General features: G+C 44.5%; 1 protein-coding gene across 11 annotated transcripts in view; it reads left to right on the top strand.

Annotated features, from left to right (window-relative positions):
• Window positions 1–24,446, top strand: part of LOC308332708 (neurexin-1a-like) — a gene marked incomplete at both ends in the record, with an annotated part of 160,798 nt that overhangs the window by 29,338 nt on the left and 107,014 nt on the right. For 3 of the 11 annotated variants that reach the window (XM_080788736.1, XM_080788738.1, XM_080788737.1), the window contains one exon: window positions 1,068–1,079. The exons of the other annotated variants lie outside the window; for them this stretch is intronic. In XM_080788736.1, the coding sequence (XP_080644862.1) occupies window positions 1,068–1,079 (12 nt within the window). The remainder of the gene's footprint in view (window positions 1–1,067; window positions 1,080–24,446) is intronic. 11 annotated transcript variants of the gene reach the window in all.

Genomic DNA, 24,446 nt, shown 5'->3' with positions numbered 1-24,446 from the left:
GGTTGGCTGCTGGCTGGCTGGCTGGCTGGCTGGCTGGCTGGTTGGCTGGTTGGTTGGCTGGCTGGCTGGCTGCGGTTTGGTCGGGTCGGTCTTTCTGCTGGAAAATGGAACCAAAGGTTGCCTGAACCGACCGGCTCCCACGGATGGTTTCCGGTTTGGTCCTTTCTTTTCCCACTTCCATCTCATCCTCTCTCATCTGTGTGTGTGTATGTGTGTGTGCGTGCGTCCATTAGTGTGCGTGATGTGTGTGTGTGTGTGTGTGTGTGTGTGTGTGTGTGTGTGCATTTACATGAAGGTTATCATGCCCTGGATCACTTGACTCTGGCAGTTTTTCGACGTTCCCTCCACGCCACCTCCCTCCATGTTCCACATCCTTCCTTCCCGCCTTCCACATTCTCCTTCCACCTCTTCATTGGCTGCCAGCGTGTCGTCGTATATATATATATATATATACCGCGCTGTGATTGGCTCCCCCGCATGCCATTACCCCCCACCACCTGATTCATCTGCATCACATGCTGCCACGTGTTTGTGGAGAAACAGATGTTTTTGATTATTGTATAAAAAGCTGTGTTGGTTGTTGTTGTTGTTGTTGAACCCTTACCCCCCCCCCGCCACCCCCCGCCAATGCTTATTGGATTATGCTGGAGAAAAAACCCCCTGAAAAGAAACATGCTGCTTTTCTGCATTTTGAATCCCCAGACTCACCCGTCGCTGTCTGGGCTGAAACCTCCTGTCTCCATATATATATATCTCAACTCTTTAATGTTTCTTTTATATACTATAAACCTTACACTATATACTTTGTCGTCCCAAGAGTTGTCAAGGGAAAGTGGTGAGCTTGTAAATCAACTATATTGTTTCTGAAAAATGTTAGTTTCCATTTCTTGGAAAAAGTGAACGTACGAGACGAGGTCTCAGCTCGACAGCGACGTTGTTCAATGATGGACAGAACTCACTCTCTCTCTCTCACTCTCTCTCACTCTCACTCTCGCTCTCACTCTCACTCTCACTCTCTCTCTCGCTCTCTCTCTCTCTCTTGGACATCACCCTCTTTGTGAATGTAGGCAAACTCAGAGGTACACCCTAACCTTTCATAATATAATGTATGGCTGTATGTGTTGGCACTGTACAAGCTGTGTGGCGCTTTTAAGCTCTTAAGTTTTGCAGTCATTGGTACAATTTGATTGTGTCAAGGTAAGGTGTGCATGCGCGTGTCTGTGCGTGTGTGCGTGTGTGTATGTGTATGTGCGTGCGCTCGCATATACACGTGGGCACTAAAATAACCGAAAACGTGTGAAGACCATAATAGAGGTTTTAGCGTCTGGGAGCCTTTGGAAAATCAGACAGTATATATAGGATCTGCCTTTGATTGGCCCCCATATGGCGCTTATGAATGCACTGATTGGCCGCGGCGAGGACGGGCAGAATGGTGATTGGCTGATCATGGCGCAATTGTGTTCTTTTTTTTGATTGGATGTGAGAGAGCGGACTTGATGTATGGGCTCTCTGCTGGGTGCCGGTGCTGTGGAAAATAAATGTCTTTTTTATGAAACATTCATAAAGTCCCCAGATAGAAATATACTGTATATATACTGTGTATATATAGAATTGCTGAGTCACCCATTTCTTGTGCTCTGATACTGTACACGGCTTAGTGCAGATTTCTCTCTAGGCGTTTTACTACAGTATTTATACATTATGTTTTGTATACTCACAAGATCATCATTTTGAGCTGACTGTCTCAAAATGGTGGCCATAAAAAAGCATTCGTACAGTATATGGCCTGGGCCGTGCTCAGCGGTCCAGGCAACCATGGCTGGTAATCCAGTCTGGCAGTGTGCCGCGGGTTCGACTCCCGATCCTGACAGCCTTTACTACATGTCACCCCCCCACCCCCATCTCTCTCCCATTTCCTATATAAAATAAAGGCGACAAAAAGAAAACATAAAAAATAAATAATAATACTAGAGTTACAGACCGTGCAGTAAGGGGTCCAATTGGAACCCTCTAAAGGGGAACCCTGCGGGCATCGATCAACGACAGGTCTGCTCAGTCGTGGGCTCGACAATTTCACGGGGGCCGCGCCCACGTGAATACGCCTGCGTTGTCGCCACCTCGACCTCTCCACACGTACAGAAAAATAAAGAAAATTAATTGCTAGGCGCTAGTCTGTTAAAAAAGGACCTTTATACAGTACACTGCAGGGTTAAACAATGCTTATTTTATCGGGGGACCCCCCCAGGTGTCTGTACTTTATCCTCTCCTCCTCTCAAATCTGTTAACAGATAATAGCTGATCTACAAGCTCACAATGTTGTGTTGCCTTGGTGATCTTTACAATATAGATCGCCCCAGAAAAGGGACATTTTAGAGTTAAGCCCTATACTTAGCCGATTGGTAGAAAATTTACCAATCTATAAGCTCACAATGTCTATTTCTGGAAGATTTTCTTAGCCTCATAATGACATGCAGGAAATAAGGACACCAGAGTGAAAGTGGTTATTGCTTCATCTGGCTTATATACTCTCAGGCATATCAAATCAACCTAGTGAATACTGGAGCTCTGACATGTGTATTAAACCATTTTGGGCGGGAACCCCTTTTGGTATTGGCATTTATGTTATGCTTTAGCTATTGAAAAATAGCAGATCTACAAGCTCGTAGCGCGCCACCGAGTGGTGCGCTACGAGCTTGTAGGTCTGCTATTTTTGAAAAATCTAAGAGCGACTGACATAGAAGACATTTTTTTAGAATCTGATCTCAGGTCAGAATGGAAAACTGTCAGGATGTAGAAGACATTTTTAGAATCTGATCTCGGGTCAAAATGGGTTAACATAAGTATTAACGCGGTAGAGTCTTCATGCATGACACATGCTGCCGTCACCAGTACTAGCTGTTGGATTTACATTCCCTACAGTAAGGTAGTTGTGTGAAGTAACTAAGTACATTCACTCGAGTACTGTCTACTCTGTGTACACTGTTGAGGAATTTCTACTTTACTAGAGTGTTTTCAGCTTCTACTCCACCAGAGTAATCCAGTAAGAGGGTGGTGACACGCTTTGATCTCGCCGCAAAGCGGGTACCTATGGGCTGTAGTTCCAAACATTGCTCCTATGGCTGGAACTATTCCATTGAGATAGAATGAGCACTTCCTCATTCCATTGTTACAGTGAGAGTCAACGGGAGTGTCATTACTCTCTTACTAGATTACTCTATACTCCACTACATCTCAGAGACAAATATTGTGTACGTTTTACTCCACTCCACTAAACTTTGAGTTACTATAGTTACATTGTAGATTTTGATTATTACAAAACCACTTCAACCCTATTAACTCTCATAGGCTATTTGAATACATGATTTTAATACTGGACTCCTACGTGTGCAACATAGCATATTTCTGCATTGTGGTAGACTATTGGTACTTTTACTCAAATACACAAAAAAAACTACTGGTACTTTTCCCCTCAACTGCTACAAGGTAGAGCTGTCAGGGAGTCTAACTGAATGGGTCTCTCAGTTCTCTTCCCCTCCTCACTCCGCCCTTTCTTTTAAGGCTGTTGAATTCTCTTTCAAGAACCGCCGAACACTGTGTGCGTACAGTATGTGTCTATGTGGGTGCCAGTCTAGTGTTTGCGTTGCCGTGTGTGTGTGTGCGCGCGTGTGCACACGTGTGCGTGTGCACACGTGTGCGTGTGTGTGTGTGCGTGCTTGTGCTTTTGCTCTGCATACTGAGATGTAAAGGCTGTCAAAATGGTGGAGATGAAGCCTAGCTTAGGTTGGCTCGGGCCGCAAAGTGGCTTTTTGAGGAGCACTGCAAAGCTGAAATGAGTTTCTTTTGAGGGGGTGGAACTCTATGAGGAGTCTGAGGAAGATATAGCGCGCGTGCATGACGTGTGTGACTGTGTGTACATGTGCATGTGTGTGTGTGTGTGTGTGTGTGTGTGTGTGTGTGTGTGTGTGTGTGTGTGTGTGTGTGTGTGTGCTTGAAATAGAGAAAAAGAAGGAGTGACAGAGCGGGAGGGAGGGAGTGAGGGAGGGCGCGGAGTGGAGGGAGGGTCTGATAAAGTGAGTCTTCTTCTTCTGGGCTGTGATGTAGAGAATCTGCCTGTATCTCCAAAGGGCCAGTGGTTGCTCCACTGTGGCCCCTAGCACAGCCCTGTCATTCTGCTCCACTATGGCCCCTAGCACAGCCCTGTCATTCTCTCAGGGAGGACGAGGCCTGATTATAGAAAGAGAAAGAAAGCTCGGGGACCTTTCCCCTCCTCCCCCTCCCCCTCCCCCTCCCCCCCGCCTCCTCTCTCTCGCCACGACGTCTGGAGGAAAAATAAATAAATAAAGAACACTATTCCACTTCCATCTCTGGGAGGAAAGGAAACCATATACCCTCACAGATCACTAATCACTTTGAGAGTGCGTGTGTGTGTGTGTGTGTGTGTGTGTGTGTGTGTGCGTGCGTGTGGTTAGGGGGGAGGGGGCAGCGGGGGCGGGCGATGGCGAAGGCTTGAATAGCAGAGGGTGGGCGGGTGAGGCGGTGGGGGTGGGGCGGTGGGGGGGGAGAAAAAGAAAGGACGCCGCCAAATTGGATTTTCATAAGTATCGAGCAGCAAAAAGGAAGCCAGGAGGAAATGGATTTTGTCTGAAAAGTATTGAGCAGCAATAATCTGGATGGAGAACGTGTTTAAAAGCCAAGTAGCAGATGTTTGCCCTTTCTTTGCATCTCCGTTCGGCGTCGGTTCCCTCGGCGCGATAGCAACGATGGAGTGGTCTGTCTCTCTCTCTCTCTCTCTCTCTCTCTCTCTCTCTCTGGCCGTATAAAGTGACAGCGCGGCACGCACGAGCACGTATTTAAAACCCTGATTTATAGCCCGGGGAAAAAATAGCAGATTTCCACGACACAATTTACTACAATTTATGCGTTTGGGCGGACGCTCTCGTGCCAGGGCGACTCGCAATAAGGAAGGTAACGCATTCATCAAACGCAGAGAGACAGCGTTAGTGTCTCGTGGAGACGATACCGCAGGATCACACCTTAGCGTCAGTCTTCTCTAAACAATGTTCTATCAAAGACCAGCCCTAAGTATCAAGGACAAATTGACCACGTCTGTCTCAGTTAGGCATGTAACGATATATCGTACGACCATCGATATAAATCGATATTAATCCCGACGATATGAATCGATTCATTGAAATAAAATAAAATCGATTTTCAAAATCTTTAGTGGGGCTAGTGTGTGATGTGAATTGTGAGCTTCCATCATATTCAAGTGTTTTGGAGAGAAATGATAGTCACTTTCAGTAGTAGAGCACTGTAGAGGGGAGCTGTGTGTGTCTGTGGCTGTAGAGGGGAGCTGTGTGTGTCTGTGACTGTAGAGGGGAGCTGTGTGTGTCTGTGACTGTAGAGGGGAGCTGTGTGTGTATGTGACTGTAGAGGGGAGCTGTGTGTGTCTGTGACTGTAGAGGGGAGCTGTGTGTGTCTGTGACTGTAGAGGGGAGCTGTGTGTGTCTGTGACTGTGCCCAGGTGATGATGGTCGTTGATGCTCATCAAGGAAGGCAATTATGTTTCTGCACTGTCAAAAGTAATGCTACTTCTTTTGCAATGTAGTTAAATAAAAAATCTCAGGGGGGAAGATAAATGATATAGTTGAGTGAATCGTTACATGCCTAGTCTCAGTGCAACTAAAACTATGAAGAAGAATTTTCGTCTTTCGTTTTCGTTTTCACTGACAAAAACTAAGCTATGATGACTAAAACTATGACTGAAAATACTGGCAATTTCGTCAACAAATAAGAGAAGAGATTGCTTGTGAAATGAGCTGGCACTCCTATGTGACAAGTATGTGTGCAAAAATACACCAGCACATTCATATTCTCCATATAGGCTCAGACTCTTTACAAACATATCGCTGATCTTTGTATAGAGCTAGTATAGAGTCAATTGTAAGGTATGGTATCACCAGGTATGCGTACGAGGTCCATGCGTGCACATATAATAGGTACAAGCATTCCTTTGTCCCTCTGTCAATCACACTCCTTAACCGAGACCTTGCAGAGGCCAGACAGGGCAGAGGTAGAAGGCTTTTAGCCTTGCGTTGCGATATACTTATGCATATGTAATAGGGGTGGGTGAAGTGTGCAGGCTGCGCTAGGCTAGAAGGTTTTGTGGTGGTGCTATACGGTGCTGCTCTCTGTTTTGGTATTTTGCTATAGGTATGTTGACGTATGTGTTAGTTAGATGTTGTATGACGAGTCACTGTGTACCTCTATTGTCTTGTATTGTATTGTATTGTATTGTTATTTTTTATATGCTGCAGTGCAGTGGTCTTTGTGTCCAAGACAAATGTGTCCCTCTGGAGACAGAATTAAGTAACCTTGAAGAGATCTAGTAGAACTAAGACAAGTCAACAATAGCCGATCTACAAGCTCAACATCTTGTGAGCTTGTAGATCTGCTATTTTCGGCGCACAGATAAGTGTTCATCACGACACCGTCAACATATACATACATTTTAGTTGACTTTAAATCAACTGTAGATTTAGTCGACTAAAACTAGACTAAAACTAAAACATGGTCGTCACATCTAGGTGACCTCAGCTGAAAGGCTGAGGTCGAGTCTGAAGAGACGATTCCTCAGTTCAGATTACAGTTCTAGAACACCAGTGTTGTTTTTGGCAGCAAATTTCTATTTTAGTTTAGTCATAGTCTTTGGACTGAAACTAGTTTTAGACGACTACGTGTCATTTTAGTCTACTAAATCTACAGTTGATTTAGTCGACTAAAATGTATTTTGGCGGGCCTTGATGCCGTCGTAATGACTGATTTTACACACAAGCTCACATGAGCTTGTAGATCTGCAAACAAGTGTAAAATGACTTATACTGGATCTCTTGTTCACTAGTCCCTTCCGAACATTAGTTTTTATTTGTTGACAAAATATATTTAGTCTTAGTTTTAGTCACCATAGCTTAGTTTGCATTTAGTTTCCATTTAGTTTTCGTCAGTGAAAAAAGGTAGTCGACGAACGTTTTTTGTCTTAGTTTTAGTCGCCGAAAACAACACTGCTACACAGGCAAGTAGCGAGCGTTCCGACGGCGATAATCACGCCAAAAAAAACCTGTCCCGTTATGGAGCGTCAGTGATTGCGTTGCGACGTATAACAGCCTGAACCAATCAAATAACCTATAAATAGTTAAGCGTGTGCAGATCTCAACCAATCAAAGTGTCTTGGGGGGGCCGTGAAAACCTCGCTCCAATAGAGACTCTCTGCGAGCGAATATATATATAGGAGGGGTTTGGTTGGACGACGTCGCTGCGCGCTGCATGGCGGTACGTAAGGACAGTCTCATTGGAAAAAACATGTCTTCTATTGTCAGTGTAGATGAGGTGTAATATCACGTCTATTATGGTGCTGCGGTGGGTGTGTGAGTTTTCCCGGTGCATGCCGCTGCGCGCGTGCGAGCGAGCGAGGGCAGGCACGCGCGCACGCGCGGCCATTTAATGACGGTTGTTTGTCTCCGTGTTTGAGTGTTCTCGATATCAATCCGACAATCACCGCACGCTGTACACAAGTGCTCCGCCTCACGCCGGCCTGACCTTTTGGAAGCGCGTGCACGTCGACACCGCGCAGACGGGTGGCGGCACGCTCGAATGCGCACGCACGCACACACACACACGCACACACACGTGCACGCACACACACACACACGCACACACACACACAATAACCTTTACGGAGTGCCCTCTGAGTAGGTGAGTGTGTGTTCATTGTAAATATGCATGAGGAAGGCTGCCTGCACATTCTTCACGGTCAGTGGATGAGAGCAGTGGAGAGCGTGTGTGTGTGTGTGTGTGTGTGTGTGTGTGTATACGTGTGCGAGAGAGAAGGAGAGTATGAGAGAGAGAGAGAGAGAGAGAGAGAGTGTCCAGGCGTGCATGTGTTTTTAGAGGGAGTTGGGCTGTGACTCATCACTTGTGACTCATAAAGCATTAGGCAATCAAAGCAGACCGTTTTAACACAAACACACACGCGCGGGCGCCGGGCACACACACACATTCACACTCTCACACACACAAACCACCCATTCTCTTTTTGGCAAAAGCACGTAGATGGACGCACAATGCACTCACACATACGTAGGCAGCACACCCGTTCATTGTCACACTTTGAGGTTTATCCATGCTCTCTCTCTCTCTCTTTCTCTCTCTCGGTCTCTCTCCCCCACACACATGGCCCATTTTACACTTTGTCGAATTGTCGTACAACAGCGTCATTTGCAGACGAACATAGCAAATCTACAAGCCCACACAGCGTATGGCCGGCACGATGCATCGTGGGCTTGTAGGCCTGCTATGTTGGGCTCACGGCGCTGGCACACCACAAAGCATAATTATATCTTTGCCGGTCGGGTTAGAAACCGCTTATCTCCATATTTCAACTTTTTTATGTGCTCTTATTTTGTCGTGCGAGAATGTCACACACAAAATGGTAAATGGTGCATTCGTATAGTGCCTTTTATCCAAGGTGCTTTACATAGATTGTGCATTAACCCATTCTGAACGGGAACCCATTTTGGTATTGGCATCATGTTGTGCTTTAGCTATTGAAAAATAGCAGATCTACAAGCTCATAGCGCGCCACCGAGTGGCGCGCTATGAGCTTGTAGGTCTGCTATTTTTGAAAAATGGAAGAACGACTGACAATTTTAGAATCTGATCTCAGGTCAGAATGGGTTAATCAGACCAGTGTGTGGCCAGTGGAAACCTCGTATGAATCTGATCTCAGGTCAGAATGGGTTAAACACTCACACATTCATACACCGATGGCGGAGGAAACCATGCAAGGCACCAACCTGCACATCGGGAGCAATTAGGGGTTCAGTGTCTCGCTCAAGGACACTTGGACACTAACTCTGGGGGAGCCCATATAGGGTTCGAACTGGCAACCACCGCCGCCCCACAGAAGGAGTGAAAATATAGCCTATGTGTCGTGATGCGAACGTGTCGATATTTTCACTATTTTTAAATGGGTTTTAATGAACTAATAATACAAAAGGAATGGTTGTGTACAGCGACGATATCTCTCTTACTTGATGTCATGGATTAATATGATCACGCACACGCACGCGCGCGCACACACACACACACACACACACACACACACACACACACACACACACACACACACACACACACACACACACACACACACACACACACACACACACACACACACGCTGACTGCACCATATGTTTGCGGTTGGGAACGGCAACCAACCCGTCGGTACCAACAGCACAAAGCACAGCATGTCCTGCTGCCTTAGTTGCAGCCCGCACTGGTACCCTCCGTCCCCGAAAAGACATCACACACACACACACACACACACACACACACACACACACACACACACACACACGGCAGGGCAGGGGCCAAATAAGGATTCTTTTTTTAATGACACAGTATTAATCCGCAGTGTTAATTCACTGTGAAAATGGACTCCTCCATTTCTATGTTGAGCATGTAATCCTTTTTAACCACTTAAACCCCCCCCCAAAAATGACTTCCTTTCTATCAATTACAATTACACACCCCATGAAGCCTTGAATTCATGGATGGACATTTTTTTGCCGTTTTTGTCGCATTAATTAAGAGCCGATAATTTGATGACGGGACTCAAAGACTCTCCGACTGAGTCTCCTAAGTATTGACCGATGACCCCTGTGTGTGTGCGTGTGTGTGTGTGTGTGTGTGTGTGTGTGTGTGTGTGTGTGCTTGTGTGTGTGTGTGTGCGTGCTCTGTGAGTGCGCGTGTCTGTCTGTGACTAATCTCTCATACCACTGGTCTGATTACCATGGCATTTATTGGTGCACGCTTGCCAGCGTGGGGCCAATAAGGACCTCAACTCTGGAGTGGTTTCATATCGCTCACCAAAAACGCTATAATTTCTTTTTAATTAACGAAATCGCAGAGCCATCATCTCCCCCACCACGCGCACACACACACACACACACACACACACACACACACACACACACACACACACACGGACATCTTGAGTGTGAAAGTGTTTTGCCGCCCACCATTTCTGACCACTTAGCATGGCAGCCAGTGGGCCGCGTGCATTTTTCCAGAGAATATTTCCAGTGTTTTAGCGATCGATAGAGCATAATGTACTAGTATTCCTATGTATCCGTATCACAATGCAGACACTTGTTTTTTTAAAGGTTTTAAAGCAGTGCTCCGGGGGTCTTTGAGGTGGTTCCAGGTGGTCCCCTGCAGCTAAATTATGGATCCTTATTAGATCTTTAACACTGATATTAAACGCAGGTTTATACCTTACGTGGGTCAATTTGGTTTCATTTTACGCTCTCAAGAGTTAAATTATTAAATGATTGTTTAACATCTGCATACTTAGTACTTACAAGAAGTCTACACAAGTAGAGAACGGAGAATAATTGTTATTTTGATCAGCGTTTGCCCGTTGTCTCTCCTCTGGTAGCACATCAATACTGCATGGAATTGACACAATCTCATCCCAACTTAACTTAAATTATCATGTAATGGTGGTCCGGGGCTCAAACGCTGAATAAATAATGGACCTTGATATGAAAGGGGTTGAAAACCACAGTTTTAATGACCACTGGAGCATAGAATTCCCATGTATCGGTATCACAATGAACAGGAAGGATAACTTGTAGATCGGCCTATTTTCAAAAGGCCAAAAGCTGAAGTTGGCTAATGCATGTTTTGTAATAACTCTCAAAGTAACTATAGAAAACTAAAAGTTGTCGAATGAATGTAGTGGAATAAAAGTACAATCCGAGACGTAGCGGAGTACTAACCCATTTTGACCTGAGATCAGATTCTAAAAATGTCTTCTACGTTCCTGACAGTTTTCTGAAAAAGCTATGTTTCTATGTCCGTAGCTCTTCGATTTTTCAAAAATAGCAGACCTACAAGCTTGTAGCGCGCCACTCGGTGGCGCGCTATGAGCTTGTAGATCTGCTATTTTTCAATAGCTAAAGCACAACATAATGCTAACACCAAAAGGGGGTCCCGCCTTTCCAATCATTAAGTAAAATGATTGGAAATACGTTATTTTCCCACCACTGCGGCTGACCTAGAAACATGAAACGTGGCCCTGCTCGGCTCCCAGCAGCCAGACTGGGACACATCGGGTCACCATGCTATAATGAAGGCCTCTGACACCCGCCGTGTGCACACATCAGTCATGTACTGTACTGTACACACGCTCACTGCATGCAGCTCGCCATTTCTGCACCGCAGCCCGCCGTCTGAAACCACGGGAAATATGTGTACTTCTGTGGCGTCGTCGACTCGCCACAGCGGGGAAACACGTCTTCATTTACATAAGGTTTCATCGTCAGTGCAGGGTGTAATGGTGATTTAGATCTTTTGTCGGTGGTGTGTGGCGTTTTAATGACGTCGCACGTGCACGTATGCATGCACGCACGCGCCTGCATGTGCGCATGCATGTGCACAGAACAGCTGATAGCCTAGTAGTTAGTGTATGAGAGTTTTAGACACACAAACAGAAAAAGACTTAAAGGAGCATTCAGTGATTTGGGTGATTTGGAAAAAACCCCGGTCTGCCCCGGTAACAAGATGTGCACATGCACGCACTACAGTGGGAGGGACACGCGACAGGCCAACAGCACACACACACACACACACACCAAGGCCCACCCCCGCTCGATCATGATTGGCGGAAGGCCCCTCTCTCTATCCTGATTGGATGAAGGCTGGGCCACCTATAGCCAAAAACGAAACCTAAAGTAGTTTGACGCCCAGGGGTTAACTGGGGAAAGGGAGGAACTCCTTATATGGTCAGCACACTATAGTAGGGACTAGGGAGGATTATCACAATTTTAATTAAGTGAAATCACTGAATATACCTTTTAAAGTAATCAGACAACTTATATACAGTAGCATGCACGTTTATTGTGGTACCACGCCGTGGTATACCCGTGCAACGAGCATGACACCACTGTAATCCTCATACAGTTCATTTAAAATCCCCTCCATAACCAATGGGGACTGCAGGTCACTCAGACCATGAAGGTATGCCATGCATTTCCGTTTGAGAAATATATAGACTTTCTGATATGTTTGTTTATGTCCAGGAAAGCCTATTGAAACACCTGCTGTAGTCAAAGTGAAAGTGAAACTAACAAGCCTGAAATAGTGTGGAAAATCTATGCGTGTAAACATGATTAGCTAGGCGAGCCTGCGTGTAGTTGAATTATAATTAATGTAGACAATTAGATGAACGTTCCTAACACCGTGGCACTATATCTCAAAGCTCTTTATGAGTGTACATCATTGATCACTTTGAGTACTCCAATAAATAGTAAGGAAAAACTGGCCAGGTTTTTAACTTAATGGGTTTTATTCTGTGGGTTTCTTTTGGGCCCCCCCCCCTGTGGCCTAACTGGCTATAGATAAAGTAAATGTAAACAACACGAGGACACAGTGTCAGGTCCAATGTGATACCGGCTTTAAGGAGGGAGCTGCAGTTAGTGTATACTGTAAACTGTACATTCACACAAAAAGTAGACACTTTGCGAGAATTAATAGTGTGCATATAGAGACAAATAATAGCAATTATCTTGGCTTTCTGAACGGTTTTATCCCCAGCCGACATTACATTATGTAGCCTATTGTTACTTACAGACAATACGAAACACATCGTCAAACAAATCAGCAACAATAGGGATAATTACAAAAGAACAGAATTGTGGGGTAGAGGAAGATAACCCCCCGCTTTCTAACGGGATGCAAAATGTTTGACTGCATTTTGTTGTTACTTACTTGTGTGTAAGATCGGGGTGCGCACGCTTATCCGACATCAAATTTGACTTGAGTAAAATGACGAAATGTTATCCGACATGCGTTGCGTCGTGCTTGCGGTTAGGTTTTAGTTTAGGGACTTCAGTGTTTTGTACCATACGATTGTATGTCTAAGTACAGAACGAAGAATGTTTGCTTTCGCCATCTTTTTTATCCAAGTTTTTTATTGATTTTACAATAAAGCATACAAAATACACTTAAAATAGACTTACACAAACGAAAGAGACAAGAAAAACAAACAAAAAACAGAACACAACTAGCAGTAAAAAAAAACCCCCAATGGTCAACACCCCTCCACATTCTGTTGTTGACAATAGTGATTATATCATCTGTAATGTATTACCCGCCATCTTTGTTGAAGAAGAGTCTGGGCAATTATGTTCTTGGGGTTAGGGTGTCGGACTAATGACTTTCGGACTGTTAGTATGTCGGAACGTATGCCTGTACCCTAAAGAATAAGGCATAGGCCATCATCACGCTACGACACGAGCAGCCAGCCTAGTATAGCTGTGTATATAGTGCGACTTCATACCGAACACCACACCGGAGATTTGTGTGGCTTCATTCAACAAACTGCACAGCTGGTAACTTTTGCTGTACTATCATTTTAATAAAGTTTGGACAGGGCCCACACACACACACACACACACACACACACACACACACACACGGACACACACACCGACACCGTTATGAGACTCTATTGCCTCTATATCTTTTTTTCTTTTCCCTGCAACGCTGCAACGTTGCAAAAAAAAAAACCCCAACTGGCGCGCCGCGCCCTCTATTCTAAGACAAACTCGAAATATACCAGACGCCAAACACGCTTAACATTTACAGAGCAAAGATAGCAGAGAGAGAGAGGGAGGGAGGGAGAGGGAGCGAGAGAGAGATAGAGATAGAAAGTGGAGGAGGTTGGTCGTAGCTGGCTAGGGAGAGGAGAGTGAGGGGATGGAGGTGTGTGTGTGTGTGGGGGGGGGGGTGTGCGCGTGTGTGGGGGGGTGTGTATGGGGGGGGGGGTGAAATAGCCGGGGAAGAGAGGAACGAGGTAGAGAAGTGCGAACGAGTGGAAAAGGTGATGGGGGACGAGATAGGGGCCACGTTGTCAAAGAGCGAAGGGGGAGGGGGAGGAAGGGGAGGGGGAGGAGGAGGGGACGGGGGATTGAGAAGGTCGGAGACAAAGAGGGCAGATAAGATGGCGGGCGTCTCTCTCCGTGAGGGGTGCTAAATCTCTCCTCTCTCTCTCTCTCTCTCCCTCTCTCTCCCCCTCTCTCTCTCTCTCTCTTTATCTCCCTCTCTCCCTCTCTCTCTCTCCCTCTCTCTCTCTCTCTCCCTCTCCCTCTCTCTCTCTCTCCCCTTCTCTCTCTCTCTCTCCCTCTCTCTCTCTCTCTCTCTCCCCCTTCCCCTCTCTCTCTCCTCTATCCCTCTATCTCCCTCTCTCTCTCTCTCCCTCTATCCCTCTCTCTCTCTCTCTCTCTCTCTCTCTATCTCTCTCTCTCTCCGTGTCGACATGGTCCCACGTGTGCTGGATTAATTCGACAATGAACCCCCCCCCCCCCCCCCACTACACCCCCACCCCTCCCGCCCTCCAACCCCCTGAGCAGTATAGTGGGAAGTAACTAAGTACACTATATACTCAGTACTTTGGACACAATTATTGTGAGGAATTTGTATTTTAGTTGAGTAATTTCAATTTCCGATTTTACTGCTACTCCACTACCTCCATTGCCGCATATATATATATATATATATATATATATATATATATATATATATATATATTACTTTTTTCTCCACTACAATTATTTGAAAACTACTAGTTATTGTAGATTTTGATTAGTAAAAAAAAACATGCATTAACCTGCTATTTTCAAAAGATGTTTAAACATTTTATACTTTTACATTTGGTAACTTCAAGGCCACATTTCCATGCCACAACCTTTGTACTTCGAATTCTGGACATTCTGGTCTGCTATTTTTGAAAAACCGAAGAACGACTGACATAGAAACATAGCTTTTTCAGAAAACTGTCATGATGTAGAAAAGAAATTTTTAGAATCTGATCTCAGGTCAAAATTGGGTGAAAGTAGTTTTTCCAGCTCTGCCCCGCTGAGGGATGGTGGTGGCGGTCTGCTATACCTGTTATACCTGTTCTGGGCCGTTCCACTGCGGGAGGGGGGGGACGGGGACGGGGACGGGGACGCTGGCCCAATTGGCTGTTCAGCAAAGCCCATCTGGCATCTGATATCACTGCAGTCGGGCCGAGAGCTCATATCTCCATAACCATTCGTTTTTTTATATATATATATAGTTTATTAACCCATTTTGACCTGAGATCAGGTTCTAAAAATGTCTTCTACATCCTGACAGTTTTCTGAAAAAGCTATGTTTCTATGTCAGTGGTTCTTTGATTTTTCAAAAAATATTCAGAGATACGAGTTTTCTCCCCCGACATCATCGACAATATTCATCCCTATGCTGCGTGCCAAAACACGAGCTCACTGAGTTAGGACGCTCGTGCATGTGCACGAGCGTGCGCCGTACACACACGCGCGCCGTACACGCACGCACGCACACGCCGCACACATGCATGCATTCGGAAGCGCACGGAACACCACCCGTTGCACACACGGACCGACACACTCTCTCTCTCTCTCTCGCTCACGCACACACGCACGCATGCACACACACACACACACACACACACAAATTCATTTATTGTGCTCGTCTGACGTAAGTAGGACATCGGAAATAAGCACAGCATTCATTATAAAGCCATTACGTTGCCTTTATGAGAAGTTATCTGGTCAATTTGACCTGCTGGCTGCTTCACGCTAGATCTGAGTGTGTACTGTACACGTGTACATGAAGTGATAGGAGAAGTATAGGCTATAATCACATTCTTTACATCAGTAAATGTACCAATAATACCACAATGTGGAACTGTACTCTGTTTACAAGTATAAGTCCGGTACTCAAATTTGACTTGAGTAAAAGTACAAAAGTATCGACATCAAAATAAAAAAATCTGTGTGAACAGAGTGGTGCAACTCCCCTCCCTCTCTCTCTCTCTCTCTCTCTCTCTCATTAGCAGGCAACAGTGCAGCACTGTCTCTCTCTCTCTGTTTCTGGCACAGCAGTGCCCCTACTGGTACTCCTACTGGTGCTCATTAACGTCACATAGGTGAACCACACATAGGTGAACAACACATAGGTGAACACGGACATTGCTGTTCCTTGGCGTGGTTGCACCACTCAAAAATCGAATTCTTTGGAAAATAGCCAATCTACAAGCTGGGCGGCGGTGGCTCAGTGGCTCAGTGGCTCAGGTGGCTCAGTGGCTGGATGGGAACTGTAAGGTTGCCAGTTCAAACCCCCAGAGTTAGTGTCAAAGTGTCCTTGAGCAAGACTCTGAACCCCTAATTGCTCCCGATGTGTGTCCATGGTTTCCGCTGCCATCGGTGTATGAATGTGTGTTTGAATGTATAATGCACAATCTCTGTAAAGCGCCTTGGATAATGGCGCTATATAAATGCACCATTTACCATTTACAAGTAACTAGTAACTAAAGCGGTCCCATAATTGTAGGAATAAAAAAAAATAGTACAATATGTTCCTCCGATGTAGTGGAATAGAAGCAAGTGTATATTGGAACCATTGGAAATACTCAAGTGAGTGAAGTAAAAAAATAATATATATATACTCAAAATTGTACTTGAGTACCAGTATACGTATACCCGAGTAAATGTACTAACGGTAGTTATGGCATGGTGTGTATGTGTCTACAGTACATGACGCACACGGTCGTATACAGTACATGTTTATCTTTAACACTTGAACACATTCAAACACCATACATGTACAGTATATATATGTATGTATGCATACAGTATGTGATGTATAAATGTATGCATGCGTAGGCGCTGCACATAAGGCGCTTTGCCATGCGTGTGATTGTCCTTGATATAGCGTTCCAAAGATAGATACTTTTACTTAAGTAAAACAAAACATGCAAGTATACTTTTTTTTCCACCACTGGTGGGGGTGCGTGTGTGTGCGTGTGCATGTGTGTGTGCGTGTGCACGTGTGTGTGTGTGTGTGTGTGTGTGTGTGTGTGTGTGTGTGTGTGTGTAGTGGGGATGAAGCTGGCTCTGATCTTATCCAGGCTTAAGACAAATACTCTCGTTCTGCCTGGAGACATTGTCATGGAAACAAGCCGGTATCCCTGGGTACCGTACCGAGGAGAGGCCAAACCACAGCGAGAGAGAGAGAGAGGTAGAGAGAGAGGGAGGGAGAGAGGGGGGAGAGGGAGAGGGAGAGGGAGAGAGGGGGGAGAGGGGGGGGAGAGAGAGGGAGGGGAGAGAGGGAGAGATGAGATATGAGCGGCACAGATAACAGGTCCAAAGAATGAGAAATGAAAAGCGCCAAGCGACGGTTGATTTCGGTTTGATGTTTGATTGCTCACTCTGTCTGTAAACCTCACACGCACGCACACACACATGCACACACACACACACACATACACCTACAGTACGCACACACACGTACACACACATTGCTGACAACAGATCAAATACGCCTTCCATGTGTGGAAGGCGTATAAAAGCACAGTAGTCTCCATCTATTAGAACATTGGTTCTCAAAGGGGGGTCCTGGGGGGAGGGTGGGGGGGGCATGGGTACCAGGGGGTTCCCAGCATAATTAGTTAATAGCATCACAATCATTTTTTAACCACTTTAACCATCGTTTTAATACTTTGGCTATTCCAAAACTCTTGAGGATCTGTGCAAATCTTTGAATATTATATATTCAAAGAATATATTATATATTTTTAAGCCATTTACAATTTAGGCAGTGGAGGAGACGTGTGGAGCCTTGTCCCAGTTTTTTTATTTTATTTAGTGAATGTACTTCCAGCTTCCCTGCGTTGGCTGAGCGTGCGGGAGGGTTTGTACGGTCTGATCAGAAGATATGGGGGTTCCATACTGTGGTTGCTTTGAAGGCCATGCGTCAGAGTTTTGTACTCGACTGGGAGCCAATTCAGTATTTAAGTCTGACGTCATTTTGTAGTGCTACGTTACGTCCGGGTCCAAGTGGCACCAGCTCCCGTCCGCATCTCATTGTAAATAGAATATCTAAACGCGTGAATCTTTTTACAATGACGTTATTTTTCAGAAAGGAAGCCATTGAGGGTTAAAATGGGTCTTAATGCTTCCAACTCGAGTAGAATTATTAATGTTTTGTACAAGTGTCCATGACAACAACAATATATGATGTGGAGACAATAAAGACTAATATTATCATTATTATTGAAGGTCGCAACAGTCCATTTGCTCTGTAAAATATTTCGGGGGCATATTTAGAATGTGTGCGTGGCTTGAGTATTTTGACTCTAGTTTGTATTAATGAGGATTTAGTTGACACAATAAAATGGCTTTGGTTTGGCTGGTTGAAGAACCAAGCGAACTATACGACGTTCTGGATCAATTGGAGAGGTTTAAGTGTGCATGCCGGTATAGGCCAGTAAGGAGAAAACAGTTTTTTTAACTCAAATCTTTGCTTCTGGGGGTCTGGAACAAGATATTTTGAAATGGGGGGTCAGCGGCCAAATACATACGTATAATTTTGGGGGTTCCTTGACATGTAATGAAAGTTACTGTTAGGATTTAGTAGACGTTAGTGGCATCTGACCACTTAAGTGGTCAGATGGGTGGGCCCTGAACACTTACAGTAGGAGATATTCAAGTGGGCCCTGAGGTTGAAAACAGTGTTGTTTTTGGCCGCACATTTTTATTTCAGTTTTAGTCAGTCTTTTGAATAGTTTACATTTAGTTTTAGTCACATTTTAGTCACATGGGAATGTTTTTAGTGTTAGTCTAGTTTTAAATATCACGAGATTTTAGTCGACTAAATCTACAGTTGATTTTTAGTCGACTAAAATGTTTTTTTTTTTTTTTTTCATTTGTTTTCCATTTAGTTTTCGTCAGTGAAAAAAGGTAGTCGACGAACATTTTTCGACGAAAAATCAGCACTGGTTGGAATCCACTGACCTTTATGCAGCTTGTAGCTTCCAAAGCACTTTGCACAGCGTCCAAATAACATGCTATTAACCACTCATACCCTGGTGTAGGAGTGGGCGATATGATTATTATTTGTATTATAGTTTAGAAATGTAAACAGCACGAGTTACAGTCAGACTAAAAGGATAACACAACAAAAAAAAAGTCCCGGGGACTTGTTTCCATTGTGATCCTATGTATGTATTCAATTCATCAACAAACTTAACAAGATAATACTGAACAAATACAAACACCATATTTACAAAAGATATGGGAAAATATACATTTACCTTCCCTAGCTTCTGGTCTCATGATAGGAGTTTTTCCAGGCACATTCTGAAAGAAACAAACCAGCCTTCAAATCAGTGTCACAATTAATCACAATTATAACCTTTGCCTGGATTACAATGGATGAACAAAAGGGTAGTTCCCTGTCGTCTGTACTGTAAATATCATGGGCTTGTTTGTTTTTTGCACGCCGCCATACAGCGATGTATAATTAATTGATTAGTCTGATCAAGCACTACCACTAACAACTTGTTAGTGGTAGTGCTTGATCAGAGCTCTTAATCAATTAATTGATTGTGGAAAATCTATTTACATTTTCTCGTGTTGATTCAATGTAAGAAATACAAAGACAATTATATATATATAATTATTAAAAAAAACCTTTTTATTGGTTATTTGATTAACTGAATAACCAGTGTGACAGTTGGTTAGAGGTTATAAATGTCGCTTTAGAATATCTTTTCAGTTATTTGCCCAGCCCTACGCGTCCCTATATTTTGAGCAACGTCCTTTCAATTAAAAATAGCAAATGTGGGAGCTCAGAATGCGTCGCATTGAAACGCAATGTGAGCTTGCACACAGTAGACAACAAGGCACTTTTATTTGTATAGCAATTCAATGTGCTTTTCACAGAACATCAAGCAAAGAAAACACCATTATAATGACATTAAGGTTGCATAAAACAAAAGGGAGGCAAAATAACAGATACAATTTCAGTGCAGAAGAGAAATACAAAAGAAACTCAATCAAAGGGCAACGGCAGTAGATCAAGTATATTCAAATGGGGCTTATCATATCATCATCATCATCATACAACATAAAAAGTACTCTGTTGAGTAAAAGGCCTGTATTGAAAATGTTACTTGAGTAAAAGTACAAAAGTGTTGGCAACAAAATTAGACTAAGTACCAAAAATACAAAAAAATACAAAAATAGCCTATAGGTATATTATATGGCTAAAGTGGTTAGTAGTTACTATAAACGCATACATTAACGTTTTCAAATGATTATCATGGTGTAAAAGTACGGTAATTGCCTCTGAGATGTATAGTGAAACTGATTTCTGCACCCAAACACGGTGACGTAACACAAATTGGCCATTCTGTATACTCTTTTTCACATACTTTTTTTCTTGTGGCTTTCGTCTTTATTTTATATTTTGTATGGAGGGACAGACAATTCAAAGGGCTATTGGCATGAGAAAACATACGTTTACATTGCCAAAGCAGAAAGAACAAAACAATACAGCAATACAATCAAAACAAAAATTATGTACTTTGAAGGTCAGAATCTTCAATAGATCAACTTCTGTGTACCAAGATAACTCGATGCAGGTATAGTGCAGGAATATACACAATGATTAGTCTTTAGGGTGGTTGTGTTCCATTTGATATCCTTCTCCTATCACAGACAGTAGGCTGTCAGGAAATGGGGAGAGAGATGGGGGGGGGGAAGACATGCAGTAAAGGCCGCCGGGACCAGCCAAGGTGCCTGGACCACTGGGCCTTCACGTAGGGGTCAAATTTCATGTAATTCTGGGGCATGCAATGGTTTGAAAACCACTGATATAGAAGCATGTGCTTTTCAGAAAACTGTCTGGATTTAGAAGACGCCGGTATACTTGAACAGTGTGTACGGTGCTTGAATAAATGTAGGCTATACTTAGTTGCTAGTTACACCACTGCTGTGGGGTCAGGGAACAGACGTTGGCTGGTGATGCCACACACATTAGAGGAGACATGTGGTGTTCTCCACATCGCCCGAGGCCAGCTGTAAGGGTTACCACCTGCGACAGCAACCAAAGTGTTAGCACCAGGCAGTGACAGGGACGACTGCGTACAGGGGGGAATTGGAATGACGACTAAATTGGAAGAAAAATGGAAAAATAAGGATAATGTTATGAGGGTAATATTTTGAAGGCATGCAGGAGAGATATCCCAGCAAGCACGGTCAGGACCTGGACGAATTAGTGACGTCTCGATTGGGGCCAAATCATGTCAAACCAAGACTAGTCAGATCTGGCCAAGAATATCACCTGATTTCAACCAACATAAATTCTGCTCACTAAGACGAATGTCCCTAGATGAAACAGAGAGAGTCAGATCGGGGCCAGATCAACTTAAGTCATGTCATAACCTGTCAGATCTGGCCCAGAATAAGCTATATTATTTCAACTGTTGAAGTCTTGGAAATTACGTAAAGATCATCCCCATATGGGCTGTGATCTGGCCTATAGTCCTGAACGTCACTGGAGTCATCTGAGGATGTCATTTGGCTTGCTGGGTTAGGGCTCCATTTTCGTCACCGCTAAACCCCTTATCCCTAAGCTTCTTTGCCTTTTTTCTTTTTACTACTTTGCGAAACATTTTTGAATAGTTAAAATGGCCAATCTACAAGCTCACAACGTGTCAATGTAGATTGGCTAGTTGAACTAGTCAAAAATGTTTTTCCAAATAGTAACAAAAAGGCAATGAAGTTTAGGGATAAAGGGGTTTAACGGTAACTAAAATAGAATAGAGTGTTTGCCTGGAGACAGTGGTGGAGAGGTTATTTGAACTCCAACCATATGGATTTCCACACATTTTGGGTGGGGGAGGTGGAGGGGGGGGGGGTGTTAATGCAACAGAACGCGCTGTGCATATGTTAGCATACATTCACACTGGCAGCCGCCCCGGCTGCCAAATGACATCTATCCCGGAATGCGGACGCTTTTTTAATCCACGTGTGCACTAGTTTTATTAAAGAGGGATGCAGGCTCCCATATGTTCTGATGAGTTTGTGTGCACACATATACGTGTGTGTGTGTGTGTGTGTGTGTGCGCTTGTGAGTGTGCGTGCGAGAGAGGGAGAGAGACGGACGGTCTGAGAGGAGCTGATAGCAGAAATGCACGGTGGACTAAAATGAGGTGCAGGGGAATTGCAGTGTGCTATCTGGGGATGACAGCAGCAACGTGATTGAGGCTTGCTACTCTACGATTTAGATACACCAGCATTTTTCTCTCTCCATCCCTCCCTCCCTTTCTCTCTCCATTCCTCCCTCCCTCCCTCCCTTTCTCCATCCATCCCTCCCTCCCTCCCTCCCTCCCTCCTTTTCTCCATCCATCCCTCTCTCCCCGCCTTTATCGCTTCCCTTCTCTGTCCCTCGCTCTCTCTCTCTCTCTCTCTCTCGCTCTACCCCCTCGCCACCCTCCATCCTTTTCACTTCTTCTTTTCTGTTTTTTTGGGGATGCATCTTCTTATACCGTCCCCAGAGAACGCGTCCCTCTCTCTCTCTCACTTTCCAACCCCTGTCCTCTGTTTGATCTCTCACCATCATTCCTGTTTCCTCATCTCTCTCTCTCTCTCTCTCTCTCTCTCTCTCTCTCTCTCTCTCTCTCTCTCTCTCTCTCTCTCTCTCTCTCTCGTCCTCCCTATATCAGGTGCTGTATAATGCAAGGCCCTGCTGATGTTCTCCCACCCATCCTCCCTCTTCCGCCATCTTGATTCAGTACAGCTGTCTGTGATAATGTACTGTTCACTCAATCACTCTCTCCCCTTCTCTCTCTCAACCTCTCTCCATCTCCCTGACTGACACGCATGCACACAGACATGCAGACACCTACACAATATGCACACGCACAGGCGCGCAGATGTGAACGTGCACGTTCTGTCGCCCCCCCACCGCTCTATCGTGGCGTGCATGTGTGTGTGTGAGAGAGAGGTTGAGGAGGACGAGCCACGCTGAAATGTGTGTACGATCTAAACGTTAAAATGCCGATCAACGAGCTCACAAGTTTAAGTGGGTATAATGGTGGCGTCGGGTGGTGCAGTTGCAGCTGGTCCCACAAGCAACAAGGCCCTCCGTGCAGCAGTTCCTACCCCCCCCCCCCCCCCCTCTCTCTCTCTCTCTCTCTCTCATTCAATTATAATGATAGATTAATGATGGCATTCAGTCTATCTCCGCTCCTTTTTCACCCCTAATTCCTCCATCTTTCTCTGGTTTCTAATTTCTTCCTCTTCTTGCTCTGTTTCATTAATTCTGCTCATTCATTCCTCATGTCACCATTTTGTCCCCCCCATCTTTTGTTACCATTCATCTCCTTCACTCTTTCCTTTCTTCCTAATCCTTCCTCCCTTCCTTCCTGGCTGCAGTCATCAGTCTTTTCCCCCCCTTTCGTTAATTGAATTGTAGTTAACCAACTTTAAACCCATACTTAGTTGACCTACTTAGTTGATCTACAGGGGTGCATACTTAGTTTAGACTAGTCATTGGTTAGACATGGGTTAAGGTTAGGTTTAGGTGTGCTGCCCCGTGGGAGGTTAGGTTTAGGGTGAGGGTTTGAGATAGGTTGTAGTTGTAGGACTAATGACTGGTCTAACCAATGACTAGTCTAAACCAAAAACTGTCTAAACTAAGTACTTCACCCGATCTACAAGCTCATGTCATGTCGAGCTATGACGCGTCGTTCCATTTTTGTATAGATGCATATATAGCATACCAGGTAAACCACACCCTGGGCATGAAGACCTATACGCTGAAAAGACAGAATCAGCCGAAGTTGCGGGATTTTAGCGGAAAGTATTGCCCAAGGAAATTACGTTGATGCTTTACAAATCAGTTTACATTCTCCGCGAATGAAACAAGTGTTGTGATTGGTTGGGAAAATATTGTATCCGGGGGAAATACATTTGACGGATGTTCCGGAGGATACGTCCGCCGATAGCTTCTCTGCCGTATACGTTGTGACCAGGCTTTACTTTTCGCAGATAAGTAAGCCTGGCACCGAGGCTAGGTAAACCATGAATCTGTTTAAATGGCATGCTAACATTAACTCACATTTTAACATGGTGGTCAAGAAAAAAACAAGCCTAACAAAAACAAGCCTAACAAATGCCACAATTTAGTATTTTTTTACTTAAATTTAGAGTTGCCAATTATTTTTGACCCCCTTTTTCTCCCCAATTTCCTCGTTATACAGGCCAATTACTTCCTCCCCACACACATGTGTGACATGTGCTGTCACAGCTTCTGTATCCTATAGAGCGCCGCAGTCCCGCCCCCTCTCAGAAAAACGAGTGGCCCAGGAAATGAAACCCCAATGCATTCTCCCATCGGCACTTCTAATATCATTTATTTAAAGACGGTTACGCCGCGGACAAAGCCAACTCGGATCGTGACAAATCATGACAATGAACACAATGTTTTGGGCCGATCAAATAATTTATAAGACGAAAAACAAAACAAATAG

This window comes from Protomyctophum bolini, assembly GCF_963924005.1.
Source record: "Protomyctophum bolini genome assembly, chromosome: 18".
Lineage (NCBI taxonomy): Eukaryota > Metazoa > Chordata > Actinopteri > Myctophiformes > Myctophidae > Protomyctophum > Protomyctophum bolini.
Note: the sequence above shows the minus strand (reverse complement) of the source record. Positions and strands in the feature narration are given on the sequence as shown.